Consider the following 25,867-nt stretch of genomic DNA (forward strand, 5'->3'; position numbering starts at 1 on the left):
TGTAACCATATACCCTATATACCATATACCCTATTTAAACGTAACCATATACCCTATATACTGCACTACTCTTGGACCCTGGAAAAGGGAACTATTTGGGACGTAGCCGTTGTATTTTATTAGCTGGTTCCAGTCTGTCACAAACAGACATCTCTCCTCCCAGCCATCAGGAGCACCTGCTGCTCTCACATCCCCTGCAAGTCCCTCAGTGTGTGTGTGTGTGTGTGTGTGTGTGTGTGTGTGTGTGTGTGTGTGTGTGTGTGTGTGTGTGTGTGTGTGTGTGTGTGTGTGTGTGTGTGTGTGTGTGTGTGTGTGTGTGTGTGTGTGTGTGTGTGTGTGTGTGTGTGTGTGTGTGTGTGTGTGTGTGTGAGAGAGAGTGTTTGTGTGAGTGTTTGCGTGTGAGTGTTTGTAAAGGTGTGTGTAAAAGGTTCTACACTAGGACCCAGTGGTTTTCTTGTGGGGAGGCCGGCTCAAGACTGAGTCATTGTCTGAGAGGAGACAGTCATCAGAACAGGATAACATGATGGTTGACTAGTGGAGAAATGCTGCACTCAACTATGGAACCCAGCAAAGTTCTTCCTTTCTTGCCATCCGGTGAGTTGACCAGCCATCGGATGGCGAGAGAGAGAGAGAGAGAGAGAGAGAGAGAGAGAGAGAGAGAGAGAGAGAGAGAGAGAGAGAGAGAGAGAGAGAGAGAGAGAGAGAGAGAGAGAGAGAGACAGAGAGAGAGAGAGAGAGAGAGAGAGAGAGAGAGAGAGAGAGAGAGAGAGAGAGAGAGAGAGAGAGAGAGAGAGAGAGAGAGAGATCCTCTGGGTTCCCTTACACCTGCTTCTTGCCATCCGGTGAGTTGACCAGCCACCGGATGGAGAGAGAGAGAGAGAGAGAGAGAGAGAGAGAGAGAGAGAGAGAGAGAGAGAGAGAGAGAGAGAGAGAGAGAGAGAGAGAGAGAGAGAGAGAGAGAGAGAGAGAGAGAGAGAGAGAGAGAGAGAGAGAGAGAGAGAGAGAGAGAGAGAGAGAGACAGAGAGAGACAGAGAGAGAGACAGAGAGAGAGCAGAGAGAGAGAGAGAGAGAGACACAGAGAGAGAGAGACAGAGAGAGAGAGAGAGAGAGAGAGAGAGAGAGAGAGAGAGAGAGAGATCCTCTGAGAGACCTGAGAGAGAGAGAGAGAGAGCGAGAGAGAGAGATCTTTCAGAGAGAGAGAGAGAGAGAGAGAGAGAGAGAGATCCTCTGGGTTCCCTTACACCTGCTATAGAGGGAACGTGGAGACGTTTATGTTTTTGTGTGTAGCTGATCTTTCAGAATCAGACAGTTGCTGTTGTGTGTTGGGTAGAGAGATACACTATAGAGATGTTATGTGTTGGGTAGAGAGATACACTATAGAGATGTTATGTGTTGGGTAGAGAGATACACTATAGAGATGTTATGTGTTGGGTAGAGAGATACACTATAGAGATGTTATGTGTTGGGTAGAGAGATACACTATAGAGATGTTATGTGTTGGGTAGAGAGATACACTATAGAGATGTTATGTGTTGGGTAGAGAGATACACTATAGAGATGTTATGTGTTGGGAGATAGAGAGATACACTATAGAGATGTTATGTGTTGGGTAGAGAGATACACTATAGAGATGTTATGTGTTGGGTAGAGAGATACACTATAGAGATGTTATGTGTTGGGTAGAGAGATACACTATAGAGATGTTATGTGTTGGGTAGAGAGATACACTATAGAGATGTTATGTGTTGGGTAGAGAGATACACTATAGAGATGTTATGTGTTGGGTAGAGAGATACACTATAGAGATGTTATGTGTTGGGTAGAGAGATACACTATAGAGATATAGAGATACACTTAGAGATGTTATGTGTTGGGTAGAGAGATACACTATAGAGATGTTATGTGTTGGGTAGAGAGATACACTATAGAGATGTTATGTGTTGGGTAGAGAGATACACTATAGAGATGTTATGTGTTGGGTAGAGAGATACACTATAGAGATGTTATGTGTTGGGTAGAGAGATACACTATAGAGATGTTATGTGTTGGGTAGAGAGATACACTATAGAGATGTTATGTGTTGGGTAGAGAGATACACTATAGAGATGTTATGTGTTGGGTAGAGAGATACACTATAGAGATGTTATGTGTTGGGTAGAGAGATACACTATAGAGATGTTATGTGTTGGGTAGAGATGTTATGTGTTGGGTAGAGAGATACACTATAGAGATGTTATGTGTTGGGTAGAGAGATACACTATAGAGATGTTATGTGTTGGGTAGAGAGATACACTATAGAGATGTTATGTGTTGGGTAGAGAGATACACTATAGAGATGTTATGTGTTGGGTAGAGAGATACACTATAGAGATGTTATGTGTTGGGTAGAGAGATACACTATAGAGATGTTATGTGTTGGGTAGAGATACACTATAGAGATGTTATGTGTTGGGTAGAGAGATACACTATAGAGATGTTATGTGTTGGGTAGAGATACACTATAGAGATGTTATGTGTTGGGTAGAGAGATACACTATAGAGATGTTATGTGTTGGGTAGAGAGATACACTATAGAGATGTTATGTGTTGGGTAGAGAGATACACTATAGAGATGTTATGTGTTGGGTAGAGAGATACACTATAGAGATGTTATGTGTTGGGTAGAGAGATACACTATAGAGATGTTATGTGTTGGGTAGAGAGATACACTATAGAGATGTTATGTGTTGGGTAGAGAGATACACTATAGAGATGTTATGTGTTGGGTAGAGAGATACACTATAGAGATGTTATGTGTTGGGTAGAGAGATACACTATAGAGATGTTATGTGTTGGGTAGAGAGATACACTATAGAGATGTTATGTGTTGGGTAGAGAGATACACTATAGAGATGTTATGTGTTGGGTAGAGAGATAACTATAGAGATGTTATGTGTTGGGTAGAGAGATACACTATAGAGATGTTATGTGTTGGGTAGAGAGATACACTATAGAGATGTTATGTGTTGGGTAGAGAGATACACTATAGAGATGTTATGTGTTGGGTAGAGAGATACACTATAGAGATGTTATGTGTTGGGTAGAGAGATACACTATAGAGATGTTATGTGTTGGGTAGAGAGATACACTATAGAGATGTTATGTGTTGGGTAGAGAGATACACTATAGAGATGTTATGTGTTGGGTAGAGATGTTATGTGTTGGGTAGAGAGATACACTATAGAGATGTTATGTGTTGGGTAGAGAGATACACTATAGAGATGTTATGTGTTGGGTAGAGAGATACACTATAGAGATGTTATGTGTTGGGTAGAGAGATACACTATAGAGATGTTATGTGTTGGGTAGAGATACACTATAGAGATGTTATGTGTTGGGTAGAGAGATACACTATAGAGATGTTATGTGTTGGGTAGAGAGATACACTATAGAGATGTTATGTGTTGGGTAGAGAGATACACTATAGAGATGTTATGTGTTGGGTAGAGAGATACACTATAGAGATGTTATGTGTTGGGTAGAGAGATAAACTATAGAGATGTTATGTGTTGGGTAGAGAGATACACTATAGAGATGTTATGTGTTGGGTAGAGAGATACACTATAGAGATGTTATGTGTTGGGTAGAGAGATAACTATAGAGATGTTATGTGTTGGGTAGAGATACACTATAGAGATGTTATGTGTTGGGTAGAGAGATACACTATAGAGATGTTATGTGTTGGGTAGAGAGATACACTATAGAGATGTTATGTGTTGGGTAGAGAGATACACTATAGAGATGTTATGTGTTGGGTAGAGAGATACACTATAGAGATGTTATGTGTTGGGTAGAGAGATACACTATAGAGATGTTATGTGTTGGGTAGAGAGATACACTATAGAGATGTTATGTGTTGGGTAGAGAGATACACTATAGAGATGTTATGTGTTGGGTGTACACTATAGAGATGTTATGTGTTGGGTAGAGATACACTATAGAGATGTTATGTGTTGGGTAGAGAGATACACTATAGAGATGTTATGTGTTGGGTAGAGAGATACACTATAGAGATGTTATGTGTTGGGTAGAGAGATACACTATAGAGATGTTATGTGTTGGGTAGAGAGATACACTATAGAGATGTTATGTGTTGGGTAGAGAGATACACTATAGAGATGTTATGTGTTGGGTAGAGAGATACACTATAGAGATGTTATGTGTTGGGTAGAGAGATACACTATAGAGATGTTATGTGTTGGGTAGAGAGATACACTATAGAGATGTTATGTGTTGGGTAGAGAGATACACTATAGAGATGTTATGTGTTGGGTAGAGAGATACACTATAGAGATGTTAGATACACTATAGAGATGTTATGTGTTGGGTAGAGAGATACACTATAGAGATGTTATGTGTTGGGTAGAGAGATACACTATAGAGATGTTATGTGTTGGGTAGAGAGATACACTATAGAGATGTTATGTGTTGGGTAGAGAGATACACTATAGAGATGTTATGTGTTGGGTAGAGAGATACACTATAGAGATGTTATGTGTTGGGTAGAGAGATACACTATAGAGATGTTATGTGTTGGGTAGAGAGATACACTATAGAGATGTTATGTGTTTCATTGTGGTTTTCAGGCTTGTGGTGGCATTCAGTATTTCTCTTCCAGAATGCAGATGTTAGAGCGTGTGTGTGTGAGCAGAGAACTGGGAGCGGAGCTGGGATTTGTGTTTCTGTCTGGTATGAATCCGACTAGTGCTGTAAGAGTGAAAGAGAGAGAGAAGCGAGAGAGAGATAGAGAGAGCACAACCTTGCCATTGAGAAGGGTAGACACAGGAAATCCTGGCTCTCTGTAGAGGAAAGGCTGTGTAACCACTGCACCACAGCAGAACCTGAGACAGAGCTGCATTTCCTGACAAAATGTGAAAAATATAAAACAATTAGAGAGTAACATTTCCCCTAATTTGAAACCCTTATTCAAGGTTTCAAAGACCCCTCTGATGAGAGTAGGCTACCCGTCCTGTTGGGGGAGGACGCAGAGAGCTGTGGGTTGGCAGCGCACTACATTGCTGCCTGCCATAAGATGAGGGACAGTGTCTGACAGACCAATCAACCTGCACATGTCCTCTACTGTATGTTTATTGTTATTGTTTAATGTATGGTTATTTTGACCCTTGGTTATTGTTGTAACTGTTGTCCTGTTGACAATTTTGATTCTCATTTTTTTTTCATATTGTTAATATCCAAAGTATGCTTCGGCAATCTGTACATTGTTACGTCATGTCAATAAATCAAATTTAATTTTTCATATTGTTAATATCCAAAGTATGCTTCGGCAATCTGTACATTGTTACGTCATGTCAATAAATCAAATTTAATTGAGAGAGAGAGGGAGAGAGAGAGAGAGAGAGAGAGAGAGAGAGAGAGAGAGAGAGAGAGAGAGAGAGAGAGAGAGAGAGAGAGAGAGAGAGAGAGAGAGAGAGAGAGAGAGAGAGAGAGAGAGAGAGAGAGAGAGAGAGAGAGAGAGAGAGAGAGAGAGAGAGAGAGAGAGAGAGGAGAGAGAGAGAGAGAGAGAGAGAGAGAGAGAGAGAGAGAGAGAGAGAGAGAGAGAGAGAGAGAGAGAGAGAGAGAAACATTTCAAGCAGACAACTTAAGAAAATGAACAACAATGACAAATGGTTTGATGAAGAATGCAAAAACCTAACAAAGAAATTGAGAAACCTGCCCGACCAAAAACCTAGAGACCCAGAAAACCTGAGTCTACACCTGTCTGGGTAAACCACTTCTCCAATCTGATTGGCCCTGTAACAAACAACACGAAGAGTTATCTATCCAAAACAGAGATGTCTGGGTAAACAACTTCTCCAATCTGATTGGCCCTGTAACAAACAACACAAAGAGTTATCTATCCAAAACAGAGATGTCTGGGTAAACCACTGGTCCAATCTTTTTGGCTCTATAACAAAGAACAATCCGCAAAAACATATACATGATCAAATACAAATCATATAATCAACTATTAAAGACTACCAGAACCCACTGGATTCTCCAATTACCTTGAATGAGCTACAGGACAAAATAAAAGACACCCACCTGAATGACCCAGATACTAAGGAGAAGTCCTAATGTAATGGTACGGTCCATGACCCTATACCCTAGACACCCACCTGAATGACCCAGATACTAAGGAGAAGTCCCTAACTGTTTTATGGGTCTGCTGTAAGAGGTCTGTATGCAGCCAAATGATGGTCAGAGACCAAGAGCAGCACTGCCCTCTCAAGATTCTGAGCCTGCTTGGTAGGGTTGGTCCTGCAAAGCCAAAGCCCCCTAAAGGGAGAGCATGATGTACAAGGACATTCTCAAAGCTGCTAATGAGAACCTTGACGACCTTGTAGCTAGCCGGTGGGGATTCCGGTGGGGTGCCCCCACCCAGGCAGTGGCTGTGCTGGCAACACTAGCTGCAGTAACCCATGGGGAGGGGGTCACACTCGGACAATCAGAAAGGGGGTATATTATTGTGGCCTTGGTGACACAAAATCAAATGTCTGACTGCATGGAGATGCTTGGGAATATGGTCAATACGGGGGACTGGGGGTTTCAATACGGGAGACTGTGTTGTGGCGGTTTCAATACGGGAGACTGTGTTGTGGGGGTTTCAGGGAATATGGTCAATACGGGGGACTGTGTTGTGGGGTTTCAGGGAATATGGTCAATACGGGGGACTGTGTTATGGGGGTTTCAATACGGGAGACTGTGTTGTGGGGGTTTCAGGGAATATGGTCAATACGGGGGACTGTGTTCTGGGTGTTTCAATACGGGAGACTGTGTTGTGGGGGTTTCAGGGAATATGGTCAATACGGGGACTGTGTTATGGGGGTTTCAATACGGGAGACTGTGTTGTGGGGGTTTCAGGGAATATGGTCAATACGGGGACTGTGTTCTGGGTGTTTCAATACGGGAGACTGTGTTGTGGGGGTTTCAGGAATATGGTCAATACGGGGGACTGTGTTGTGGGGTTTCAGGTAATATGGTCAATACGGGGCCTGTGTTGTGGGTGTTTCAGGGAATATGGTCAATACGGGGACTGTGTTGTGGGTGTTTCAGGGAATATGGTCAATACGGGGGACTGTGTTGTGGGTGTTTCAGGGAATATGGTCAATACGGGGGACTGTGTTGTGGGGGTTTCAGGGAATATGGTCAATACGGGGGACTGTGTTGTGGGGTTTCAGGGAATATGGTCAATACGGGGGACTGTGTTGTGGGTGTTTCAGGGAATATGGTCAATACGGGGGACTGTGTTGTGGGGGTTTCAGGGAATATGGTCAATACGGGGGACTGTGTTATGGGGGTTTCAATACGGGAGACTGTGTTGTGGGGGTTTCAGGGAATATGGTCAATACGGGGACTGTGTTCTGGGTGTTTCAATACGGGAGACTGTGTTGTGGGGGTTTCAGGGAATATGGTCAATACGGGGGACTGTGTTGTGGGTGTTTCAGGGAATATGGTCAATACGGGGGACTGTGTTGTGGGGGTTTCAGGGAATATGGTCAATACGGGGGACTGTGTTATGGGGTTTCAATACGGGAGACTGTGTTGTGGGGGTTTCAGGGAATATGGTCAATACGGGGGACTGTGTTCTGGGTGTTTCAATACGGGAGACTGTGTTGTGGGGGTTTCAGGGAATATGGTCAATACGGGGGACTGTGTTGTGGGTGTTTCAGGGAATATGGTCAATACGGGGGACTGTGTTGTGGGGGTTTCAGGGAATATGGTCAATACGGGGGACTGTGTTATGGGGGTTTCAATACGGGAGACTGTGTTGTGGGGGTTTCAGGGAATATGGTCAATACGGGGGACTGTGTTCTGGGTGTTTCAATACGGGAGACTGTGTTGTGGGGGTTTCAGGGAATATGGTCAATACGGGGGACTGTGTTCTGGGTGTTTCAATACGGGAGACTGTGTTGTGGGGGTTTCAGGGAATATGGTCAATACGGGGGACCGTGTTATGGGGGTTTCAATACGGGAGACTGTGTTGTGGGGGTTTCAGGAATATGGTCAATACGGGGGCCTGTGTTGTGGGTGTTTCAGGGAATATGGTCAATACGGGGGACTGTGTTGTGGGGGTTTCAGGGAATATGGTCAATACGGGGGACTGTGTTGTGGGTGTTTCAGGGAATATGGTCAATACGGGGACTGTGTTGTGGGGGTTTCAGGGAATATGGTCAATACGGGGGACTGTGTTATGGGGGTTTCAATACGGGAGACTGTGTTGTGGGGGTTTCAGGGAATATGGTCAATAAGGGGACTGTGTTCTGGGTGTTTCAATACGGGAGACTGTGTTGTGGGGGTTTCAGGGAATATGGTCAAACGGGGGACTGTGTTCTGGGTGTTTCAATACGGGAGACTGTGTTGTGGGGGTTTCAGGGAATATGGTCAATACGGGGGACCGTGTTATGGGGGTTTCAATACGGGAGACTGTGTTGTGGGGGTTTCAGGGAATATGGTCAATACGGGGGACTGTGTTGTGGGGGTTTCAGGAATATGGTCAATACGGGGGACTGTGTTGTGGGTGTTTCAGGGAATATGGTCAATACGGGGGACTGTGTTGTGGGGGTTTCAGGGAATATGGTCAATACGGGGACTGTGTTATGGGGTTTCAATACGGGAGACTGTGTTGTGGGGGTTTCAGGGAATATGGTCAATACGGGGACTGTGTTGTGGGGGTTTCAGGGAATATGGTCAATACGGGGGACTGTGTTGTGGGGGTTTCAGGGAATATGGTCAATACGGGGGACTGTGTTGTGGGGTTTCAGGGAATATGGTCAATACGGGGGACCGTGTTGTGCGTGTTTCAGGGAATATGGTCAATACGGGGGACCGTGTTGTGCGTGTTTCAGGGAATATGGTCAATACGGGGGACTGTGTTGTGGGGGTTTCAGGGAATATGGTCAATACGGGGGACTGTGTTGTGGGGGTTTCAGAGAATATGGTCAATACGGGGGACTGTGTTGTGGGTGTTTCTACGGTCTTGTAGGCCTTCTCATACAGCTGCAAATGTATATGCATTCGTAAATCAGGACCTTTCTTGAGTTGGGCTCTGGGATGGTGCAACTGTTTAAAATGTGTGCCTATGGTTGTGGGGGGAAAGGGTTGAGTGTGTATGAGTGTGTGGGTGTATGTGTTGCAAAGGAGTAAAAGATATGAGGGACAATCGAGGATGAATCACAATAATTGTTTGCTAATATAATAATTGCTTGCCATAATGTAATTTTGGTAATGGCGAGACTGGTGAGAGGTAAGATCCTTTGCATAAATTGCCTACACTACAACAAATATTAATAGCTAATTATGGAAAATAAGAACCACTATTATTTCAAATATATATGTATTTTTTTTTTTTGATGGCTATATATAATACAAATCGAGGTGAGGGCGATGGAAATGCATTTGGCTGTTGATCTCATTCTGTTCTGTAACTTTGTTTTCTGCACTTTGTGCTCTTTTCGAAGGATGGAACCCAGTCTTTTCAGGGCTCTGGGATACAGGGGGCGGGGGTGGTCTGCCGGGCATTGGGATGACAACCCAACTCGGGTGGGGACAAATTGGAGAATTACTTAGTAGGAAAGCAAATATTATGCTATATAGACACTCAATCATCATGTTACTTTTTAATGGTACCTTTACAAACATAGTTTGATAAATACTGTAGAATTTAAAGTCTCATTATGGTAAGTGGTGAAATAAGTATAGCCAGTTACGATTGTGATGGCTTAGCAGATAATAAGAAAAGACAATCAGTATTTACCTGGCTAAAAGAGAAGGAATATAATATCTATTGTTTACAGGAAACCCATTTAACAATTTTAGATGAAGTTTTGTGGAAAAAGGACCAGGGGGGGAATATATTGCTCCAATGGGCAGAGACATTCAAAAAGGGGGATGGTTTTAATTAGCAGTCATTTTGATCCAAATGTGCAAATTGTCCAAACAGATCCTCAAAGTAGAAGGAATATTTTAAGATGTTATTGGACAATAAACAGGTATGGCTTATTAACCGATACGGTCTGAATAATGATGATCCAAGCTTCTGTGAAAATATATATAAGAATTGATCAACTCTACAAGCAACACTAGACTCTATTATTATGGTGGGAGATTTTAATACGGTCTTAAATACCTCTATGGACTGGAAAGGAAATCACACTACAAACTATCACCCTCAGGCACTTAAGGAAATCACAACAAACTATCACCCTCAGGCACTTAAGGAAATCACACTACAAACTATCACCCTCGGGCACTTAAGGAAATCACCCTACAAACTATCACCCTCAGGCACTTAAGGAAATCACACTACAAACTATCACCCTCAGGCACTTAAGGAAATCACACTACAAACTATCACCCTCAGGCACTTAAGGAAATCACACTACAAACTATCACCCTCAGGCACTTAAGGAAATCACACTACAAACTATCACCCTCTTCCTCTTAAAGGAAATCACACTACAAACTATCACCCTCTTCCTCTTAAAGGAAATCACACTACAAACTATCACCCTCAGTCACTTAAAGGAAATCACACTACAAACTATCACCCTGTGGCACTTCAGGAAATCACACTACAAACTATCACCCTCAGGCACTTAAGGAAATCACACTACAAACTATCACCCTCTTCCTCTTAAAGGAAATCACACTACAAACTATCACCCTCTTCCTCTTAAAGGAAATCACACTACAAACTATCACCCTCAGTCACTTAAAGGAAATCACACTACAAACTATCACCCTGTGGCACTTCAGGAAATCACACTACAAACTATCACCCTCAGGCACTTAAGGAAATCACACTACAAACTATCACCCTCAGGCACTTAAGGAAATCACACTACAAACTATCACCCTCTTCCTCTTAAAGGAAATCACACTACAAACTATCACCCTGTGGCACTTAAGGAAATCATGAATGTCATGGATATATTGGAATTAGTGGATATTTGGAGACTTAAATACCCTGACCTAGAGAGATATACATGGAGGAGGTTTAATACACTGACCTAGTGAGATATACATGGAGGAGGTTTAATATCCTGACCTAGTGAGATATACATGGAGGTTTAATATCCTGACCTAGTGAGATATACATGGAGGTTTAATATCCTGACCTAGCGAGATATACATGGAGGAGGTTTAATATCCTGACCTATCGAGATATACATGGAGGTTTAATACCCTGACCTAGTGAGATATACATGGAGGAGGTTTAATTCCCTGAACTAGTGAGATATACATGGAGGAGGTTTAATACCCTGACCTAGTGAGATATATATGGAGGTTTAATATCCTGACCTAGTGAGATATACATTTACATTTACATTTAAGTCATTTAGCAGACGCTCTTATCCAGACCGACTTACAAATTGGTGCGTTCACCTTATGACATCCAGTGGAGCAGCCACTTTACAATAGTGCATCTAAATCTTTTAAGGGGGGGTGAGAAGGATTACTTTATCCTATCCTAGGTATTCCTTAAAGAGATGGGGTTTCAGGTGTCTCCGGAAGGTGGTGATTGACTCCGCTGTCCTGGCGTCGTGAGGGAGTTTGTTCCACCATTGGGGGGCCAGAGCAGCGAACAGTTTTGCCTGGGCTGAGCGGGAACTGTACTTCCTCAGTGGTAGGGAGGCGAGCAGGCCAGAGGTGGATGAACGCAGTGCCCTTGTTTGGGTGTAGGGCCTGATCAGAGCCTGGAAGTACTGAGGTGCTGTTCCCCTCACAGCTCCGTAGGCAAGCACCATGGTCTTGCAGCGGATGCGAGCTTCAACTGGAAGCCAGTGGAGAGAGCGGAGGAGCGGGGTGACGTGAGAGAACTTGGGAAGGTTGAACACCAGATGGGCTGCGGCGTTCTGGATGAGTTGTAGGGGTTTAATGGCACAGGCAGGGAGCCCAGCCAACAGCGAGTTGCAGTAATCCAGACGGGAGATGACAAGTGCCTGGATTAGGACCTGTGCCGCTTCCTGTGTGAGGCAGGGTCGTACTCTGCGGATGTTGTAGAGCATGAACCTACAGGAACGGGCCACCGCCTTGATGTTAGTTGAGAACGACAGGGTGTTGTCCAGGATCACGCCAAGGTTCTTAGCGCTCTGCGAGGAGGACACAATGGAGTTGTCAACCGTGATGGCGAGATCATGGAACGGGCAGTCCTTCCCCGGGAGGAAGAGCAGCTCCGTCTTGCCGAGGTTCAGCTTGAGGTGGTGATCCATCATCCACACTGATATGTCTGCCAGACATGCAGAGATGCGATTCGCCACCTGGTCATCAGAAGGGGGAAAGGAGAAGATTAATTGTGTGTCGTCTGCATAGCAATGATAGGAGAGACCATGTGAGGTTATGACAGAGCCAAGTGACTTGGTGTATAGCGAGAATAGGAGAGGGCCTAGAACAGAGCCCTGGGGGACACCAGTGGTGAGAGCGCGTGGTGAGGAGACAGATTCTCGCCACGCCACCTGGTAGGAGCGACCTGTCAGGTAGGACGCAATCCAAGCGTGGGCCGCGCCGGAGATGCCCAACTCGGAGAGGGTGGAGAGGAGGATCTGATGGTTCACAGTATCGAAGGCAGCCGATAGGTCTAGAAGGATGAGAGCAGAGGAGAGAGAGTTAGCTTTAGCAGTGCGGAGCGCCTCCGTGATGGAGGAGGTTTAATATCCTGACCTAGTGAGATATACATGGAGGTTTAATATCCTGACCTGGTGAGATATACATGGAGGAGGTTTAATACCCTGACCTAGTGAGATATACATGGAGGAGGTTTAATATCCTGACCTAGCGAGATATACATGTAGGAGGTTTAATATCCTGACCTAGTGAGATATACATGGAGGTTTAATATCCTGACCTAGTGAGATATACATGGATGAGGTTTAATATCCTGACCTAGTGAGATATACATGGAGGAGGTTTAATACCCTGACCTAGTGAGATATACATGGAGGAGGTTTAATATCCTGACCTAGTGAGATATACATGGAGGTTTAATATCCTGACCTAGTGAGATATACATGGATGAGGTTTAATATCCTGACCTAGTGAGATATACATGGAGGAGGTTTAATACCCTGACCTAGTGAGATATACATGGAGGAGGTTTAATATCCTGACCTAGTGAGATATACATGGAGGAGGTTTAATATCCTGACCTAGTGAGATATACATGGAGGTTTAATATCCTGACCTAGTGAGATATACATGGAGGAGGTTTAATATCCTGACCTAGTGAGATATACATGGAGGTTTAATATCCTGACCTAGTGAGATATACATGGAGGAGGTTTAATATCCTGACCTAGCGAGATATACATGGAGGAGGTTTAATATCCTGACCTAGTGAGATATACATGGAGGTTTAATACCCTGACCTAGTGAGATATACATGGAGGAGGTTTAATATCCTGACCTAGTGAGATATACATGGAGGTTTAATATCCTGACCTAGTGAGATATACATGGATGAGGTTTAATATCCTGACCTAGTGAGATATACATGGAGGAGGTTTAATATCCTGACCTATCGAGATATACATGGAGGTTTAATACCCTGACCTAGTGAGATATACATGGAGGAGATTTAATTCCCTGACCTAGTGAGATATACATGGAGGAGGTTTAATACCCTGACCTAGTGAGATATACATGGAGGAGGTTTAATATCCTGACCTAGTGAGATATACATGGAGGAGGTTTAATATCCTGACCTAGTGAGATATACATGGAGGTGGTTTAATACCCTGACCTAATGAGATATACTTGGAGGAGGTTTAATACCCTGACCTAGTGAGATATACATGGAGGAAGTTTAATATCCTGACCTAGCGAGATATACTTGGAGGAGGTTTAATACCCTGACCTAGTGAGATATACATGGAGGAGGTTTAATATCCTGACCTAGTGAGATATACATGGAGGTGGTTTAATACCCTGACCTAGTGAGATATACATGGAAGTGGTTTAATACCCTGACCTAGTGAGATATACATGGAGGAGGTTTAATACCCTGACCTAGTGAGATATACATGGAGGAGGTTTAATACCCTGACCTAATGAGATATACATGGAGGAGGTTTAATATCCTGACCTAGTGAGATATACATGGAGGTTTAATATCCTGACCTAGTGAGATATACATGGAGGAGGTTTAATACCCTGACCTAGTGAGATATACATGGAGGTTTAATATCCTGACCTAATGAGATATACATGGAGGAGGTTTAATACCCTGACCTAGTGAGATATACATGGAGGTTTAATACCCTGACCTAGTGAGATATACATGGAGGAGGTTTAATACCCTGACCTAGTGAGATATACATGGAGGAGGTTTAATACCCTGACCTAATGAGATATACATGGAGGAGGTTTAATATCCTGACCTAGTGAGATATACATGGAGGTTTAATATCCTGACCTAATGAGATATACATGGAGGAGGTTTAATACCCTGACCTAGTGAGATATACATGGAGGAGGCTGAATCAAGCTAGTTGTCTTGACTACTTTCTCATGGCATTCTCTCTGGCACACTCCCTGAAAACAAATTATGAAAAGTGCACTATATTAAGTGTTGGATCACTAAAGAAATACAAATTTTACATTACCATGTAGTTTACCAATTAAATGGTCTGACGGAGATGTGGACATACTCGGTATATAAATCCCAAAAGAAAGAAATGATCTCTCCCCAATACATGTTTTTCTATATGCTAAATGGCATATAGAAAGTTAGCAAAATAGATAAGATCTTGCTAACTTGAAAAGGATAATACCTGGTTAACTCTTTAGTCATATCACAGTTGACCTATTTGCTTATGGTTTTGCCTACACCTAGTGGTCTGCTTTTTAAATTATACGAACAAAACATATTCATTTTATTTGAAATGGCAAGCCAGACAAAATAAAAGGGCCTATTTATATAACGAATATGAATTCGGAGGGCAGAAATGATTAAATATTAAAGCATTAGACCTCTCACTAAAGTCATAAGTCATACAAAAGTTATACTTCAATCCATACTTGTTCTCTAGTAAATTGGTATGAATGTAAATAAATAAATAAATATATGCCATTTAGCAGACGCTTTTATCCAAAGCGACTTACAGTCATGTGTGCATACATTCTACGTATGAGTGGTCCCGGGGATCGAACCCACTACCCTGGCGTTACAAGCGCCATGCTCTACCAACTGAGCTACAGAAGGACCATGTCTCATCCTATGTTCTAGAATGGCCTTTTCCCCTTTATTCAGATTACAACCTCTCCTTTATTCAGATTACAACCTCTCCTTTATTCAGATTACAACCTCTCCTTTATTCAGATTACAACCTCTCCTTTATTCAGATTATAACCTCTCCTTTATTCAGATTACAACCTCTCCTTTATTCAGATTATAACCTCTCCTTTATTCAGATTACAACCTCTCCTTTATTCAGATTATAACCTCTCCTTTATTCAGATTACAACCTCTCCTTTATTCAGATTACAACCTCTCCTTTATTCAGATTACAACCTCTCCTTTATTCAGATTACAACCTCTCCTTTATTCAGATTACAACCTCTCCTTTATTCAGATTATAACCTCTCCTTTATTCAGATTACAACCTCTCCTTTATTCAGATTACAACCTCTCCTTTATTTAGATTACAACCTCTCCTTTATTCAGATTACAACCTCTCCTTTATTCAGATTACAACCTCTCCTTTATTCAGATTACAACCTATCCCTCTATTCAGATTACAACCTCTCCTTTATTCAGATTATAACCTCTCCTTTATTCAGATTATAACCTGCTCACTTTCGGTTGTTTGAAAAGGAAATCATCTCCAAAATATCGTTATTTTTTTAAACAAGCCTTAGAAAGTTGGTTGCAATTTAATTTCAGTTTAATCCACCTGAAAAGACAAATAATACAACAAATATTGTGGTTAAATTCAAATATACTAATTGATTAAAAAAAGTATTTTTCAAAGAAATGTTTAAAAAAGGTATAATTTTAGTGAATGATATCTTAAATAGGACTGGTGGAGTTATGTCACACATGCAGCTAACACAGACATGGATTTTGTGGTAATTGCAGCAAGGGGCAAGTAGAAGGGGGAAAAAGTAAGGAACTTGTATGTCGGCCTTGTTTTAAAGACCATAAATAGTTGGAGACGTGTGATGAATAAAAACATATCCCAATTTCATTAAAGGACCAAAAACGGACAGCTGTGCCATATTGTCACGATCGTCTTAGTGAGGAGACCAAAGGGCAGTGTGGTGTGAATAGATTCTTTTAATGACAAATGAACACGAAGAACACTAAACAAACAAACAAACAACAAAATAATAAGACGACCATGACCGCTATCAATACTGTGTGCAAACATGCAACATCACATAGACAATAACCCACGAGCACAAACTGGAAAATGGCAACCTAAATAGGTTCCCCAATCAGAGACAACGATTAACAGCTGCCTCTGATTGGGAACCAATCCAAAAACACACATACCACCCTCGTCACACCCTGACCTAACCAAAATATATAAAGAAAACAAAGAATACTCAGGTCAGGGCGTGACACATATAAATTGCAAAATAGTTGGGAAGAGATTTTGGTTTATGAATTGATGCGCAAAACAACGCCGGATTCAAAACTTCTAATTGTTCAATTTAAATTACTATTATTATTATTTAAATTACAAAATTCTTGCAACCAATAGAAGGTTAGAGAACAAGTATTTGATACACTGCAGATTTAAACAGCAAACAATGCAGAATTAGGCTGATATCCAGAAAATAGTGGTTCAATTCAACAACCACCTAAAAAGAAGCCATTCCCAAATATTCCATAACAAAGCCATCACCTGCAGAGAGATGAACCTGGAGAAGAGTCCCCTAAGCAAGCTCGTCCTGGGGCTCTGTTCATAAATCTTCGTGGGCACTGTGGTGTGTAATGTTTACTGTTAATTTGTATTGTTTATTTCACCTTTGTTAATTATCTAATTCTGTGGGCCATCATTGTAAATAAGAATTTGTTCTTAAAACTTCTTAAGGCTTGGGGGCAGTATTTTCACGTCTGGATGAAAAGCGTCCCCAAAGTAAACTGCCTGCTACTCAGGCCCAGAAGCTAGGTTATGCATATTACTAGTAGATGTGGATAGTGTCAGGATTTGGCCAGGGTTGTTCCGGTTTTTGGTCACTAGATGCCCCCATTGTGCCGTTTGACCTTTTGTTTTCCCTTGATACCCATTATTATTTGCACCTGTGCCTCGTTTCCCCTGATTGTATTTAAACCCTTTGTTTTCCTCAGTTCTTGGCTCTGTGTTTGTATGTTAGCACCCAGCCCTAGTTCTCTGTGAACCCTTGTTGATCCCGGTGGACTCTTGTGGAATTCTGTTTTTTGTTCTTGTTTGTTTGTTTTTGAGTATCTTTTGAGGCTTTTTGTGCTATACCTTCCACCTTGTGGATTTACCTTTTTGTCTTGGAGGATTACCTTTGTTCTTGTGGAATTCCTTTTGAGGATGTGGAGTTACATGTTTTCCTGAAGAACTTCACTTTTTACTTCATTAAATACACCGTCTCAAGTACTGCTGTGTCTGCCTCATCTTCTGGGTTCTGCCAACTATTCGTGGCTCAGTTGGTTAAGTGACTGCTGTGTCTGCCTCTCACTCTGGAGACCTGGGTTCGTAACCGGGTCCTGACAGATAGAAAACACTCTGAAGTTTCTAATACTATTTGAATGATGTCTGTGAGTATAACATAACTTATTTGGCAGGTGAAACCGTGAGGACAAACATCCAGGAAAATATAAATATTTTGAGGTCAGTGGGTTTTATCCTGTTGAAGATCTTGAGTCCCAATGGGGAACTTTCCCCCCCACGTTCAGCTGGAAGGTGGCGCATGGAACGCAAAAATATTCCTAAAAATATTTAACCTTCACACATTAACAAGTCCATTAGCTCAAATGAAAGATAAACAAGTTGTTTATCTACCCAGCAAGTCAGATTTCTCAAATGTTTTACGGCGAAAACATAGCACATATTTATGTCAAACCACCACCGCAGACATAGCTCATTTGCATAGCCAAGTTGGAAAAAATATGCAATCAACAAACGCAGGATTAAAAGAAATAATTTCACTAACCTGTTGAAATCTTCATCAGATGACAGTAATATAACACGTTACACAGTACATTCATTTTTTTTCAATAATATGCTATATATATCCATAAATCTCTGTTTACAATGATGCATCGTTCAAAAAATGCTACTAAAATGTCAGGAGAAATGAAATAGCTCCGGCAGATAACGTCAGCTAACAAGGAATACACATCATAAACTTTGACTAAATATGCATGTTCTACATATATATAGTTAGATACACTTCTTCTGAATGCAATCGCTGTGTTACATTTATTTTTAACGTTACATGTTTCGTTCACTAGGCTATACTATGAGTCGGCGCTCAAAGTAGCATTATGGCTCCTCTATCTTGGAGTCCACATAAACCCAAATTTACCACATAAATATTCCCTTACCTTTGCTGTTCTTCCATCAAAAGACCTGGAAGGGATTATACTTACCAAAACAGCGTTTAGTTTTCAAGTCTGCATCTTTCGGTTCTCAAAATAGCCTCATTTCGGTCAAAATGTAGGCAAAATTCAAGTGGATGCGCACCAAAACGTCGAAATTATATATTATATGTCAAGTAAACTTGTCAAACTATGTTCATAATTAAGCTTTAACATGTTATAAAGGTGTACAGCAATTGTGAGGACGAAGCAAAACACACACGTCTTTTAATTGATCCTGAAGAAAAGAGAGAGCGGGAGCAGAGCGCGCATAAACGTACACTTTTTTTTGGCGTGACCGAGACCTTTCGGCACGCTCAACGTCTCGTGAGCGCGCGATTCTCACAATGAGAAGCCCCATTGAAAGCAGGCTTCGCGCTGAACACGTAGGAACTGTTCCCAGAGCGGTAGCCTTTTGGGAAGTGCGTTTAAGATGACGTCAAAGTTGGGGCAACTTTTTCCATGACAAGAGAGATTTTGGGAGAATGCATGCCCTGACTCTTCTGCTTTACATAGAGACAAAATTTAAACGTTTTTGGAAGCTTTAGAGTGTTGTCTATTCGATAATATGTTTTATATGCATATATTAGCAACTTTTGACAAAAATGTATCCTGTTTTATATGGGTACCCAATTCCTCCAGAAGGGGCAGTAAACAGGGGGTATCCTTAAATGGATATTATACGGGGATCTGGATTTCTAAGACACTTGTTTGCAGTTCCTATCGCTTCCACTAGATGTCAACAGTCATTAGAAATTGGTTGATGTTATTCCTTTATGTAATGAAGAAGTAGTGCAGTTCCGAACGAGGGTCGAGTGAAGTGTTCTGATTGTTAGAGGCGCACGGCCTCCACTTTGTTTTCGTCCGGTATTGAACACAGTTTATCACGTCTTAAATTATAGCGATTATTTATGTAAAAAATTACCTAAAGTTGTATTAGGAAAGTTGTTTGAAATGTTTGGAACAAGTTTACAGATAACTTACTAGATATTTTGTAGTCATGTTGCGCGAGTTGTAACCGGTGTTTTTCTGGATCAAACGCGCCAAATAAATTGACATTTTGGATATATAACAAAGGAATTAATAGAACAAAAGGTTTGTGATGTTTAAGGGACATTTTGGAGTGCCAACAAAAGAAGATCTTCAAAGTTAAGGCATGAATTATATCGTTATTTCTGCATTTTGTGTCGCACCTGGTGGGTTGAAATATGAATGTCCATGTGTTTGTATGATGGGGCGCTGTCCTCAGATAATCTCATGGTGTGCTTTAGCCGTAAAGCCTTTTTGAAATCTGACACGTTGGCTGGATTAACAACAAGTGTAGCTTTAATTTGGTGTATTGCATGTGTGATTTCAGGAAAGTATTTATAGTAATTCAATTTGAATTTTTGCCGCTCTGCCATTTCACGGGATGTTTTCAAATCGATCTCTTTAACTGATTTAGTTAAATAAAGGTTACATTTAAAATATTTGCTTTGGCAATGTTAACATATATTTCCCATGCCAATAAAGCCCTTAAATTGAAATTGAAATTGAAAATTGAGAGACAGAGAAAATATTAATATAAATTATGTAATCGTCGGAGCAGGCAGATATCATACAAGCTGGGCCCTGGTCAACAGTAGTGCACTGTAAAGGGAATATAACCTGGGCCCTGGTCAACAGTAGTGCACTACAAAGGGAATATAACCTGGGCCCTGGTCAACAGTAGTGCACTACAAAGGGAATATAACCTGGGCCCTGGTCAACAGTAGTGCACTACAAAGGGAATATAACCTGGGCCCTGGTCAACAGTAGTGCACTGTAAAGGGAATTTAACCTGGGCCCTGGTCAACAGTCGTGCACTACAAAGGGAATATAACCTGGGCCCTGGTCAACAGTAGTGCACTACAAAGGGAATATAACCTGGGCCCTGGTCAACAGTAGTGCACTACAAAGGGAATATAACCTGGGCCCTGGTCAACAGTAGTGCACTACAAAGGGAATATAACCTGGGCCCTTGTCAACAGTAGTGCACTACAAAGGGAATATAACCTGGGCCCTGGTCAACAGTAGTGCACTACAAAGGGAATATAACCTGGGCCCTGGTCAACAGTCGTGCACTACAAAGGGAATATAACCTGGGCCCTGGTCAACAGTAGTGCACTACAAAGGGAATTTAACCTGGGCCCTGGTCAACAGTCGTGCACTACAAAGGGAATATAACCTGGGCCCTGGTCAACAGTAGTGCACTACAAAGGGAATATAACCTGGGCCCTGGTCAACAGTAGTGCACTACAAAGGGAATATAACCTGGGCCCTGGTCAACAGTAGTGCACTACAAAGGGAATATAACCTGGGCCCTTGTCAACAGTAGTGCACTACAAAGGGAATAGGGGGCCATGTGGTTATGTAACATGAAATTGGGTATAATTTACTGACTTGCCTAGTTAAATAAAGGTGAAATATATATATTTTTATAAAGGAAATTGGGGAAGTTGTATTCCTGGTTGTAATGCTGGTGAGTTACCGCCACTCTGATGTAATACCACCAAAATAATATATAGTGCAATGTTGCTGAGGAGCTGTAGTCCTGTAGCTCAGTTGGTAGAGCATGGCGCTTGTAACGCCAGGGTAGTGGGTTCGATCCCCGGGACCACCCATACTTAGAATGTATGCACACATGACTGTAAGTCGCTTTGGATAAAAGCGTCTGCTAAATGGCATATATTATTATTATTATTATAGCTAGAAGCAGACCTGCCATGTCTGTCAGCGCCATCTTGTGTATTATAGTGGATTGCTGTGCAGTATTATATAGTGGGTATTATACTGTGTATCATAGTGTGTATTATAGTGTATTGCTGTGCAGTATTATATAGTGGGTATTATATTGTGTATTATAGTGTAGCATCATATAATGTGTTTTATAGTGTAGTATCATATACTGTGTATTATAGTGTAGTGTCATATAGTGTGTTTTATAGTGTAGTATCATATACTGTGTATTATAGTGTAGTGTCATATAGTGTGTTTTATAGTGTAGTATCATATACTGTGTATTATAGTGTAGTGTCATATAGTGTGTTTTATAGTGTAATATCATATACTGTGTATTATAGTGTAGTGTCATATAGTGTGTATTTTAGTGTGTATTATAGTGTAGTATCATATACTGTGTATTATAGTGTGTGTTATAGTGTAGTATCATATAGTGTGTATATTAGTGTGTATTATAGTGTAGTATCATATACTGTGTATTATAGTGTGTGTTATAGTGTAGTATCATATAGTGTGTATTATAGTGTGTGTTATAGTGTAGTATCATATAGTGTGTATTATATAGTGAAGTATCATATGACATGATGTCCCAGTGCTCAATTGGATTCAGGTCTGGGGAACGGGCGGGCCAGTCCATAGCATCAATGCCTTCCTCTTGCAAGAACTGCTGACACACTCCAGCCACATGAGGTCTAGCAATGTCTTGCATTAGGAGGAACCCAGGGCCAACCACACCAGCATATGGTCTCACAAGAGGTCTGAGGATCTCATATGTTACGTTCCCCAGTTGATGTGTTGTAGTTTGTGTATTTGCATGTGTTTATTTCAGGAAATGGCTTCCTGAAATCCCTCAAGCAGCTGATTGGTCGACTCCATGGCTAATTGGAGAGCTGACCCCGCCCCCTCGTTAAGACGCAGCAGTCTCCAATTATCCATTCAATCTGAAGCCATATAAAAGCCAGTGTTCTGTTCAGGAGAGAGAGATTTTTTTGCTGGAGGTAGATTTGCTAGAGATTTTGCTGGGAGTTCATTGCTGAGAGTTGGTATGTTTTGTGAGTTTGTTGCTCAGATAGAGCTTATTTGATGTCCTTTGTTTCTTAGTTTGTTTGTGAAATTGTTTAATATTCTGTTTCATTTGTTCCCAGGGGGGAAGGGGAAGGCACCTAGGGAGTGCTTAGGCAAGAGGCCCGCGGGCATACATATACCCGTAGCATATTCGCTGTCTAGGCACACTAGGTAAGACCTGGGCGGACCACCCCTGTATTTTTGTTAGGGCACCAGGTGGTGCTAAATTAGGTAAGTAGTGGGTAGGCAGGTAAGATAGGAGAGGTGGGGGGCTTTGAGATTAACTTTCTTTGCTTTGGTTCCGTCCAGCCCCTTTTCCCCATATTACCGTGTGAAGGAATAAAGTCCTTGTAAACGGTACCACATTCTGCCTGTTGTCATTCTTACCCAGACCTTTTTCACTTCACGGAGAGTTTAGTTGTAGCAGGGTGTTGCGTTCCCTCTTCATAGAGGCGTGCGTAACAGGTACCTAATGGCAGTCAGGCTACCTCTGGCGAGCACATGGAGGGCTGTGCGGCCCCCCAAAGAAATGCCACCCCACACCATGACTGACCCACCGCCAAACCGGTCATGCTGGAGGATGTTGCAGGCAGCAGAATGTTCTCCACGGCGTCTCCAGACTCTGTCACGTCTGTCACATGTGCTCAGTGTGAACCTGCTTTCATCTGTGAAGAGCACAGGGCGCCAGTGGAGAATTTGCCAATCTTGGTGTTCTCTGGCAAATGCCAAACGTCCTGCACGGTGTTGGGCTGTAAGCACAACCCCCACCTGTGGACGTCAGGCCCTCATACCACCCTCATGGAGTCTGTTTCTGAGCAGACATATCCACATTTGTGGCCTGCTAGAGGTCATTTTGCAGGGCTCTGGCAGTGCTCCTCCTTGCACAAAGGCGGTGGTAGCGGTCCTGCTGCTGGGTTGTTGCCCTCCTACGGCCTCCACGTCTCCTGATGTACTGGCCTGTCTCCTGGTAGCGCCTCCATGCTCTGGACACTACGCTGACAGACACAACAAACCTTTTTGCCACAGCTCGCATTGATGTGCCATCCTGGATGAGCTGCACTACCTGAGCCACTTGTGTGGGTTGTAGACTCCGTCTCATGCTACCGCTAGAGTGAAAGCACCGCCAGCACTCAAAAGTGACCAAAACATCAACCAGGAAGCATAGGAACTGAGAAATGGTCTGTGGTCCCCACCTGCAGAACCACTCCTTTATTGTGGGTGTCTTGCCAATTGCCTATAATTTCCACCTGTTGTCTATTCCATTTGCACAACAGCATGTGAAATTTATTGTCAATCAGTGTTGCTTCCTAAGTGGACAGTTTGATTTCACAGAAGTGTGATTGACTTGGAGTTACATTGTGTTGTTTAAGTGTTCCCTTTATTTTTTTGAGCAGTGTACATTGTTCTCAATGAGAGACACACAATCTATGTTCTTGAGAGAAACTTACCTTGGTATATAGTATGAGATTCTCCAAACTATTTCAGATGATACTTTATAAAAACTGTATAGTAACTCGTTCTTGTGTTCTTCTTCTCCAGACGCTGATGACTCCGGCTGTGTCCTACTCAACACATCAAGAAAGGTAATGATTAGAATGGTTACACACTCCTAGTTTCTGTGATGGAAAATATGATGCCTTCTGGGATAGTAGTTTTTAATGGAAATCTAATGGAAATCTTGGACCCCTCTCCTTTTTATTGTAAATCTGGGACCCCTTGTAACGACGTTCGTCTGTTGTAAGAAGAGAGTCAGACCGAAATGCAGCGTGTAGGTTACTCATGACTTTAATGAATGAAAACGGTACATGAAATAACTGATATAAGAAAACAACAAACGAAACGTGAAACTAATTACAGCCTATCTGGTGACTACAACACAGATACAGGAACAAACACCCACAAAATACAAAGCGAACTCAGGCTGCCTAAATACGGTTCCCAATCCGAGACAACGAGAATCACCTGACTCCAATTGAGAATCGCCTCAGGCAGCCAAGCCTAACTAGACACACCCCTAATCATACACAATCCCAATTAATACAAACCCCAATACGAAACACAACATATAAACCCATGTCACACCCTGGCCTACCCAAACATATACCAAAAACACAAAATACAATGACCAAGGCGTGACACCCCTCTCCTTTTTATTGTAAATCTGGGACCCCTCTCCTTTTTAATGGAAATCTGGGATCCCTCTCCTTTTTAATGGAAATCTGGGATCCCTCTCCTTTTTAATGGAAATCTGGGACCCCTCTCCTTTTTAATGGAAATCTGGGATCCCTCTCCTTTTTATTGTAAATCTGGGACCCCTCTCCTTTTTAATGGAAATCTGGGACCCCTCTCCTTTTTAATGGAAATCTGGGACCCCTCTCCTTTTTAATGGAAATCTGGGACCCCTCTCCTTTTTAATGGAAATCTGGGACCCCTCTCCTTTTTAATGGAAATCTGGGACCCCTCTCCTTTTTAATGGAAATCTGGGACCCCTCTCCTTTTTAATGGAAATCTGGGACCCCTCTCCTTTTTAATGGAAATCTGGGATCCCTCTCCTTTTTAATGGAAATCTGGGATCCCTCTCCTTTTTAATGGAAATCTGGGATCCCTCTCCTTTTTAATGGAAATCTGGGATCCCTCTCCTTTTTAATGGAAATCTGGGACCCCTCTCCTTTTTAATGGAAATCTAATGGAAATCTCATTAAAACTGCTGAATTACCCATTTTGCTTGAACTGCTTTTCAGAATGTATGTTGCCTCCAGTTATCTCATAAAACACAACAACACCAACCCCACTAGGTAAATAGATGAACTATTCCACTATGAGGTTGTCTGATGTTTCTATTCATGACCAGTTTTATCATCTTCGTAGTGCGCCTCAGAACATAGAAGAAATATATTTTTTGCCGTGGCGCCACAGATAAACTGCAGATAGACTGCATCGGAAACACTGTCGGAAACACTGTTCCAATCTGTGATTAAGGTTAGTGTAGCCCGTGTGTGTAACTACCCACCTCCAACAATCCTTCCCTCCCAGTACGTGAAGCTGATGAACTTCGAGGAGGAGGTGAGGGCGCATCGAGACCTGGACGGCTTCCTGGCCAGAGCTAGCATCGTATTGGACGAAACGGCACCGGCGCTAGACGACGTTCTGAAGAGGATGTTGCATCACGTGGGGCAGGACAGCCACACGGCCGAGCCAGGATGCCATTTTGAGGAGGTCATGAGCATGTTGTTCACCGACGCAGGAGCACAGGAGATTAACGGTGAGCAACACACTACATAGCTCTTTATGGGGTCTATATGACAGGTTATAACTGGTTGTGGCAGTTTAATGACAGGTTATGTGCATGTTGTTCACTGACGCAGGACCTCAGGAGGTTAACGGTAAGGAGCTCTATATGAGGTCCCTATGTCAGGTTATAGCAGTCTAATGACAGGTTATTGGTAGGT

At 42.3% G+C, this 25,867-nt stretch overlaps 1 protein-coding gene across 1 annotated transcript in view; it reads left to right on the forward strand.

Moving 5' to 3' along the window:
* The first annotated feature begins 482 nt into the window (after positions 1 to 482).
* LOC124021883 (solute carrier family 4 member 11-like) overlaps positions 483 to 25,867 on the forward strand; it is a 33,038-nt gene continuing 7,653 nt past the window's right edge. Inside the window, exons 1-3 of the mRNA XM_046337024.1 lie at positions 483 to 594; positions 23,958 to 24,001; positions 25,452 to 25,680. Coding sequence (XP_046192980.1) covers positions 543 to 594; positions 23,958 to 24,001; positions 25,452 to 25,680 — 325 coding nt within the window. The 5' untranslated portion in view covers positions 483 to 542. The remainder of the gene's footprint in view (positions 595 to 23,957; positions 24,002 to 25,451; positions 25,681 to 25,867) is intronic.

This window comes from Oncorhynchus gorbuscha, unplaced genomic scaffold, assembly GCF_021184085.1.
Source record: "Oncorhynchus gorbuscha isolate QuinsamMale2020 ecotype Even-year unplaced genomic scaffold, OgorEven_v1.0 Un_scaffold_1240, whole genome shotgun sequence".
NCBI classification, from domain to species: Eukaryota; Metazoa; Chordata; class Actinopteri; order Salmoniformes; family Salmonidae; genus Oncorhynchus; species Oncorhynchus gorbuscha.